The 9879-nt window shown below is 34.8% G+C and overlaps 1 protein-coding gene across 1 annotated transcript; it reads left to right on the top strand.

Moving 5' to 3' along the window:
- Nucleotides 1-9151: 9151 nt before the first annotated feature.
- Nucleotides 9152-9526, top strand: LOC149851245 (protein DMP1-like). Its single transcript, XM_090008078.1, has one exon. It carries the CDS (start codon nucleotides 9152-9154, stop codon nucleotides 9524-9526), a length of 375 nt encoding a protein of 124 aa, XP_089864204.1.
- The last annotated feature ends 353 nt before the right edge of the window (nucleotides 9527-9879 follow it).

Here is a 9879-nt window from a genome sequence, read left to right as displayed (position 1 = left end):
CACTCGTTATTTTATGTGAATTTTTTCTGAGTTTTTCTAAAGTTATTATTCCATTCTATTCATTAGTGTGTTAAATATTTACAAACCAAAATTAAGCTCATTTTGAGTTGATATGGTTTGACTTTTAAGCATTTTTCAAAATCAGGTTTTTTGCATTTTTAAATTTTGGGACAAACGATTTCCAGATTTTCTACAAACTTGAAACATTTATATCCAGAGCTTTCGGATGAGTTTTTCAAATCCGTAAAGTCTGACAGATTTTTGAATCTACCAAAAAGAGAACAAAAGAAAAATATACAAAATCAGACTTCGTTTGCTCTTTCAAATTCTCTATTTGCGAAAACCTATCAGAATCTAATTTTGCACTATTTAAGGGTAAAACAATTATTTAGCTAGTTCATTGATTTTCGGTAGTTTATATTGTTTTCTTGCATGTAGTTAATGTACTAACTGTAGTTAGATTAGTTAGAATTAATATGATTAGTTAGTCTAGTTTAATTTATAGTTTATTTTATTTTTAGCTTAATTATAGTATTAGATTAGTAATTAGTTCAGAAGTAGTTTTAGTTGTAATTTAGAATTAATTATTGATTACATACTGACTTTTTATTTTTTTTGTTTTAGGTTGATAAGTTAGATATAGATCAACAGGTGTACTCAAAATACAAATGTGAATGCATATATGGCAAAAAGACAAAAATACCCTTGGCAATCCAAAGAAGACTTAGCAATCTATTTCAGTTCATTTTCATTTTTAGTTTGTAATTCAATTAGAATTGTACTGTTAACTTAGTTGTAAACTTTATTGATATTAATAAATTGAAGTTTTAGAATTAATTTGAATAGTTCCCTTTCCCTGAGGATTCGACCCTTACCTGCCACATTCGTGGAAAGTCGATTCTTATTGTTTTTGGTTGACGATTTTTCAAATGATTTTATTGAAAATAATGTTTTAAAAATACCACTGCAAAAGTTCAACCAATAGTTCCAACTCCTCTTTCTAGCATGAACGTGTTGCAGGAGTTGATTGATACACATATTTCAGTTATTGGTGAACTTAATCTTCCATGAAACTGGAAGAAGAAAAGCATTTCTTTTTTGAGTTTTAGTGTTGGCAGCATAATTTACTCATCATAACTTGGATATTATGCACATCAAGAAGAATGTATGCACTAACATTATTGGAACATTATTGAACATTGATAAGAAGTCAAAGGATCATCCTAATGCTTAGCTCGATTATCAGGCAATGAATATAAGCTATGCACTTCATCCACGAAGGCATGCTAATTCTACTAGAGTGTTCATACCTAATGCATGCTTTTCTAGGAGCAAGATGGAGAAAATTATATTGTGTAAAGTGTTGAAGAATATAAAAGTTTTAGTTGGCTATTAAGCAAACATGTCATGATGTGTAACACATTAAAGGGCATAAGATTTTTGGCCTAAAGAGTCATGACTGACATGTGTTATTACATCAATTTCTTCGCTTGACACTAAGGACATTACATAAGAAAGTTAGGGCAATGTTTATTGAGTTTTGCGCATTTTTCAAGGACTTGTGCTCAAAGGTTATAAACAAGTTTGAGTTGCAACAAATGGAAGAACATATTGTTTTGATATTGTTTCATTTAGAAAAAAAATTTAGTTCTCATTTTTTTATATCATGATGCATTTACCAGTTCATCTAGTATGAAAGGTTAGGTTGGGTGGGTCAGTTGCATATCGATGGATGTGTCCTATCAAAAGGTATAAACAATAATACTTTATAAATGCAAAACTATATTAATTTTTTGATGTGTATGGCATTCAAGTTTCAAACATTTATTATCAATTATTACAATTGATGTGGACGTATTCCAAGTACTTATGTAAGCTGAAAGCATATGTGCATAATAAAAGTCAGCCTAAAGGCTCAATCGTTAAGGGAACCTAGCTGAAGAAAGTTTAGCATTTTGCTTCAGGTATTTACATGGTGTAGAGAAAAGTCTATAGGCAAGAAAGAAATTATGAAGAAGGTGTTGGTGTTGTAACTGAGAGTAGTTAAATGTTACGAAGGGGACATACGTTGGGCACAAGTGAATTATTTAATCTCTCTCCCTCAATATTGAAACAAGTCCATGCATACATTATATTCAATCATGAATTTGTATTGTCATATCTTTAGTAAGATTATGATTGTTTTTATATAGAATTGTTATTTGCAATTTCTTTAAACAAGTTTATAATATTTGAGACAAATTTTAGACTTATAGGCAACACTTAATATTGCTTTAGTCAATGCTCAACGGGACAACGTGAAGTTGAACTCATTTATAAGGCCAAATTTGAGTATTGGTTTTAGGACCATATAAGAAACTATTACTGTGTCCTCTTGTGAGAATTTTTAATATATTAATCACATTTTTAATGTAATAGATTCATCAATTATGTGATGGAGGTACTGACGATGAACTTCAGAATGAGATAATATGGCTTTCCCCGTATCCTCAAAACGTGCAAGGAGATATACGAGTTTTGTCATAAATCATTTTCGGTTTCATATGAAATGACATGAAGAAAGAAATAAGTTCCAAAATAGTAGTATCGTTGTCTATGCCCAAACTTCAAGTTATTCAAGTGCAAGAGATAAAAACCTGATAGTTGGTGATGTCATCTATTATAGTTACATTACTGACGTCATTAAAGTTGAATATCGTGGAGATATGTGATTTGTTATATTCAAGTGTTAATGGTATCATGTCCTCAATCTTTGTGCAAAGGAGATAAAGAAAGATAAATATGGTTTCACACTTGTCAACATGAACTTGTTTTGCATGAAGGATGAACCCTATATATTTGCATCTCAAGTAGAACATGTCTTTTATGAGCAAGATCCTATTGTTGTAGATTGACAGGTTGTCATTAGAACAAAACCATGAGATTTATTTGATATGCATAACAAACAAGTAGGTAAATTGCATTACATGAATGATGATGAGCCAGAACCATATTGGGCTAGTGAACCATATGTTATTAATGTTGTCCAAAGTATAAATGACAATATTGACATAAATTGGGTCAATATAGATATCCCTAGAACAAAAATTGAAAGCCCACTTGACACACTCATAGAAGATTGTCAACATGATAATGGTAGTTTTTCATTTATTTGGTATATCATATTGTGTTTTCTTGTGATATCCATATTTTTGCTAATATTGGTTGAATACATCCTAAATTAGATATTTTTTAAGTATGATTTAAATTTTAGGTCTTTGCATTATAATTCATATTTATGTAACATATTATTAAATGTATGCTTATTTTGTTATAAATGTTGCTAACTTATTATTAAAATTTCAACAAATTCAAGGACATAAGCATAAAGTTGACATTAATACGCATGACCAACTCATAGGGTGAGAGGTACAATACCTAGCACAATACCTAAGTTTCTTTATACAAATAACCACACAAGATCCTGAGCACATACCTTTACATTTTTTTGCCTAATCAGATTCTTACAAAGAGAATGTTTGGACTTTAGTGTTGATATGTATATTTCTTATGTATGTATATAGTGTAATTTTTTTAAAAATTTAGTATTTCTTCATTCAATTATAGTTAAGATACCTATATTGTTACTGCAAGAAAAATTTGACATTCTTAAGATGATGAGAGCATGGGTGTTGAAGGAATACACAAAAGCCTAAAGAAACTTCATATGTGAGCTTAAGAAGAACTTCAAATAGTATAGTACTCTCGATGAGCACCTGATAGCACATCCACCATATGCTTTCTTATTAGTGGTTATAATTGATACATTATTTTGAACTATAAAATTATTTATACATATTTAAAATAAAACTTGTTTTTTTTATTAGTTAATGTTGTTTAACATGTTAATTCATTAATTTTCTCTAATATTATAAGTTTTTTAATTTAATTTGGAATGTTGGAGTTATAAAGGTTGAAGCTATGGAGGCTTGAAGGAATAAATATATATGGTTGTGTGTGTATGTATGCTTTAAATATTATATTTTTTGCAGGGCTTCAAATGTGAATGTTATGAAGGTTCATATGTAAATGTTAGAGTTATGGAGGGTTGGAGGAAGAAATATATAATTATGTGTGTATGTATGCTCTAAATGTTGTGTTTCTTGCATAACTTCAAATGTGAATATTGGAGTTATGAAGGTTGAAGATATGTATGTTCATTATTGAATCAATCAAATGAATAAGTAGTATGATTTAGAATAAATGAAATGAATGAGAAGTATAATTTAGAATGAATGATATGAATGTATGATTGGATGAATGAATGCATGTATTTATGCATTTATTTTTTAATAAATGTATGTATAAGCATATTCATTTGGTGATAAATGAATGAATGATTGTAAGAGTTGATTCATATTGAATACAAACAATGAACATATGTATAAGTAGGTTTATTTATAAATGAATGAGCAGGTTCATCTTAAATTAATGTATGAACTAACAAAACTAATGTTGGTACGTTAGTGCCAGTAAATGTCTTTACTAGCACTGGGCAGACCTTTACTGGTGCTAATTTTGCATTACTAAAGGTGTAATTTCTTTCTCCTCACGCATCTGCTTTGATCGATCAAAGTGGTGGCAAACAAAACCATTCATCCATTTTGAGGCTGTCCATTTGGAATGAACAACCTCGTCCTCTGCCTGCTTTTATGCAGCCAAGGGGTAGGACATGGGGCAACCAACAGTGGTGGTGGAGATGGTTTTTTAAAGCTTATGTGCCACCCTCTATTGTTGGGCATTGCCTTAGCGATGGAAGAGAGAGAGAGAGAGAGAGAGAGAGAGAGAGAGAGAGAGAGAGAGAGTAATGATAATATACTTTGTTTCAGATCTTTTGTTGATCAAACCCTACCACTACAAGAAAATAGGTGATTAGCGACAAAATTATTTCATCGCTAGTTAGCGACAGATTAACAAGAAAAACACATTTGTCGCTATAATCAATGAAATTTATGAAAATAGCGATGAAATATATCCCCTCGCAAAATTCGTCGCTAATTAGCGACGGAATTGGCAATGAACAATTTGGTTGTAATGGACACACCATTTAGCGACAGATTTTGCGATGAACAATTTTCCGTCGCTATTTTGCGACGGAATATATTCCGTCGCTAAGTTCGTAAATTTCATTTACGACGGCGTAGCGACAGAATTAATCCGTTGCTAATTGTCGATAAACCTAATCCCAGACCTCTTTTCCTTTTCTTCTTTCGCTGCTCCCGCTCCCGCCGTTCGCCCGCTCCCGCCGCTCCCGTCGTTCGCCCGCTCCCGCCGTTCGTCGTTTTCCCACTCCCGCCGCTCTCGCCGTTCGTTGTTCGCCCGCTCTCGCCGCTCCCGCCGTTCGCCTGAAGAAAGGTATTACGGGGATCGCGTTTTCCGGCAGGAGGTTAACCTCCTGCCGAAAAGGCAGGGGGTTAACCCCCTGTGGACAACAATATGTATTTATTGTATTAATAATCATTGCAATATGCAAATTGTCATAATTAATGTTATCATTAATTATTAATGCATACTTTAAACATTCTTTTGTAGGAGGCATCTGAGCAACATATGGCAGAGCGATATGGCGATGACGCTACATAGCATCTATCATTTGATCCTGTAGCATGGGTGACTGCAGCAGGTGAAGCCAAAAAAGGTCGTGTGTTCGGGTTTGGGAGTAATATGAATACTTCACCTGTTATTGCTGCTTCCAGTTACGGCTCACAGACTTCTTCCACCGACATAAACTCCAAGCAGCAACCTATTCTTTTCAGTGAAGATGTATGTCAGATCGTTAAGGACACAATGCGTGACTACTTCCATGACACTGTCGCCGACGTTCTCCGAGCTGAGTTCAACAGTTTTTTGTTGAACAGGGAAACTTTGATTGCAGGTCCCTCTTAGGTATAATCACATATTCAGTTTTTTGACTGTCTTAAAGCACATATGAGCATAATAGAATCACATATAGAGTTTTTTGTCTGCCTTAGAGCACATATTTGCATGCTATAATCACATATAAAGTTTTTTGCCTTCCTTAGAGCACATATGAGCATGATAGAATCACATATAAAGTTTTTTTGACTGCCTTAGAACACATATGAGCATGCTATAATCACATATTCAGTTTTTTAACTGCCTTAGAACACATATGAGCATGCTATAATCACACATTTAGTTTTTTGACTACCTTAAAACACATATGAGCATGCTAGAATCACACATTCAGTTTTTTTACTGCCTTAGAACACATATCATTCATGATAGAATCACATATAAAGTTTTTTGCTTTACCTGCCTTAGAGTACATATGAGCATGATAGAATCATATATAGAGTTTTTGTGACTGCCTTAGAACACATATGAGCATGCTATAATCACATATTCAATTTTGCTTGCCTTAGAGCACATATAAGCATGATAGAATCACATATAAATTTTTTTTACTGCCTTAGAACACATATGAGCACATGATAGAATCACATATAGTGTATAATTTATTTCAATATATTTTGTTTATCAATATTGACTGCTCTTTTCTTATGTAGCTTGCTAGCGATAATCAGCATAGCAGAGCTGAAGGGACAGATCAAGGCAATGAACAAGAAGACACACAAAATCTTGGCGATAATTAGATTAATGCGTTGAAGAAGTTCTATTTTTTTTTGTTTCGAAATTGTAATTGTTGAATTGTAAATAATTAAACTTGTTAATTTTAAAGTGGAACGATTAATTGTTGCAGATTCCTTTTATATGTACTTTGTTTTTTATTTACAAGAAATATAAATTATACAGGAAATATAAATTGTAGCGTTCTCGATATTTAATTTTCAAATAATTTTTTTTATTTTTTTCCTTGTTCGCGATGGATTAGCGACGGATATATCCATCGCTATACATAAAATTTAGCGACGGCTTAGCAACGGATGTAAATCCATCGCCAAGCCGAGGTCGCCGTTTAGTACCGGTGGATTTGTGACGGAATACGTCGTTCGTTATTCCGTCGCAATTAGCGACGAAACTGGCGACAAATTTATTCCGTCGCCAGTTAGCATCGAAAAATTCGCGACGTAAGTTGTCCGTCGCCTTTGCGTCGCTAAGCCGGTTAGCGATAGAATGAGGTCGTCGCTAATCCACTGCTTTGTTGTGGTGTACATACAAGATCTATATGCATTTCTTAGCAGTAAATAAGTCTCAGATTGATCGTGTGGTTGTTACATACATGTAGAATTTTAAGATTTTTGGAAATCAACAGCCCAAAATGTACTAAAATTTAATGACTTAAAAAAACTTACTTTTATGTCCAAAAACCATGAAACATGGTTTGATTCCCATGAATTAATCAAACCATGTGGAATGCGTTCTTGAAATCTGATTGAGAAGATGCAGCCTCCACCCCTTGTTTCCACCAGGTGGAGTGGCATTAGTAACTCAATAATTTTATTGAATGCTGTCAATATCAGTGTGTATCGGCCGATAGATACATATCGTATCGGTGATACTAACCTGAATCAGCTGTTTTTTAATAAATGTTAAAAATGCTTAAAATAAATTATTTTAATACTAGTTTAATAGTTTTAACACGTGTCACATTCTGATTGACATGAAATATTTTTTAACTATTTTTTAGCTAATTCAGAACGATTCACTTGAGAATCGGTATCAGCCGATTCATCTGAATCGTTGGCCAAACAATTCAGGGCCAATACCGATACCAACAACATTGATTTTATCTCCTGAAAGTCTTAAACACTTCAAAGAAATAGTCATAGGTATTTCTTGCTGAATCTAAACTTACAGATGTATTTATCATTGTTTATTGACTAAGCATTGTACTTTAAATTAAAACAATTTAACCAGAAAATTTGATTTTATCTTTTAGTTTTTGTATGATATGAGTTGATTTTTTATCAATCTAAAAACACATCTAACATGAAAAGTATCCCATCTAAATTATGTTTTTGACTAATAAATTATATGTCAACTATATCTGTAAGTTCAGATTAAACAAACCCTACAAATATGCTCTTTTAAGCCATTCAATACTTATTAGAAGATAAGAAAGTTGTTAAGACCTATACACTGCTCATGCACAGACACATTCTTGGAGATGTCTTGATAGTTTTACCAAGTTGAATTTCTGATCAAATATGAACAGAGAGTAGGTTATTTACATGATATTAACCAAGTATAACTTAAATATTGTTAACTCAATGGTGCGACACTTTCACAATTTACGACTCACCGAACATCACCTCAAATGTTTTAAGCCAAAGCACGCAGCCGGGAAGCCCGTTCAGTCACAGCTCTTGTTGATTGTTAGATGCACTTATGTATTATGATACGCCACACTCTTGTTGATTGTTAGATGCATATTGTTGATAGGGGAAAGAGTGGCCCCAAATCCAAGTACTGTAGCTCCCATAACATCATGTGGAGACCATGGCCTACGTACTTGGGTTGGTGAATTTTACTCACATAAGGAATAGTAAGTGAGTGAGCTAATAAGAAAGATCTTATCAAAGAGATGTTTAGAAGTACGCCCGGTTCACCAGGTTGTACCTTTAGCAGGCCCATGGGGCACGTGGAATCTTAGCTTGTTCGCTCCCAGCAGACTACCGGATAGAAACCTAAGTCTAATTTTATCTCTCCAATTACACCGGCGGCTTGATAAAAGATAGAAACTATTATATGATAATGTGATGGTGGCCGACATCAACAATGATGATAAGGATACAACATTCAAACCGATCTGACCAACAACCATTCCCTCCAACTACCCTACCAAGGAGCATTCTCATCAACTCTTCCAACCATTTCTGTATAAGTAATCGAAGCCTACAGCCCCAGACCCAACCCAACTCAAAAATACAGAGAAAGAATTATAACAAAGAGATCGTGGAAGATGGCAGCTACCACGACAACTTCCGCAACCACCACCACTTCATCTTCTTCTTCGTCCACCACGGGGTTCACCAACACCACGTTTTCGGCAGCGTCGAACCTGCTGAAGCTGCTGCCGACAGGCATGGTCATCGTCTTCCAATTCCTCGCACCAGTACTCACCAACAATGGCAGTTGCCACACCGGCAACAAGTATGCTACGGGCGCGCTCCTCATCCTCTGCGCCATGGCCTGCGCCTTCGCCTGCTTCACCGACAGCTTCACTGGGACCGACGGCAAAACGTATTATGGCATCGCCACCTGCAAGGGCATGTACGTCTTCGGTGACTCCTCTTCCTCCTCCACCTCTGTCAACCTTTCTTCCTACCGTTTGAGGTTTGCCGACTTCGTCCATGCCGCCTTCTCCGTTCTAGTTTTTGCGGCTGTGGCACTCCTCGACACCAACACCACCGATTGCTACTACCCTTCCTTGCAGACGGAGGAGAAGACCCTAATCATGGCCCTCCCTCCCGCGGTTGGTGTGCTTGCTAGTTTCGTTTTCACGGTCTTTCCCAACAAGCGCCATGGAATAGGGCACTCCGAAGTCACTTCTCGAGACTAGGAGTTTAGTTACCAAATTAAGAAGTGGGTGCAATAAGTTACGCGCAAAGCGTAAAGCGAGGAGCGAGTGTTTTAACAAAAAATATGTAATGCCAGAAGCCTCTCACAAAAAAAAAATGTAAAGTGAGAAGCTTTTGGACGTATGATTGTGTTTTGGATTTATGTTCTTTTGAAAAAAAACTGCGTTTTGGATTTGTGGAAGTGGAATTCAATTTCAGCAAAAATTCTTCTCTCTCTTATTCTGACACAGAAAATCTCTTCCTTCTTTTGAGTTTATTTTTCTGAGTCAACGGGCTGTTCAAGGTAACTATGTCGAGTTCTATATACAGTCGCACCTAGTGCAGGATGTGGACC

The sequence above is a fragment of the Nuphar pumila genome, chromosome 1, assembly GCF_984573655.1.
Source record: "Nuphar pumila chromosome 1, dmNupPumi1.hap1.1, whole genome shotgun sequence".
In the NCBI taxonomy this organism is placed as follows: Eukaryota; Viridiplantae; Streptophyta; class Magnoliopsida; order Nymphaeales; family Nymphaeaceae; genus Nuphar; species Nuphar pumila.
The sequence above is the reverse complement of the archived record's forward strand: the minus strand, read 5'-3'. Positions and strand labels throughout refer to the sequence as shown.

Bases quoted from the DNA above. Each gene is read 5' to 3' on its own strand.
- LOC149851245 (XM_090008078.1), top strand. From the start codon at position 9,152: ATGGCCTGCGCCTTCGCCTGCTTCACCGACAGCTTCACTGGGACCGAC.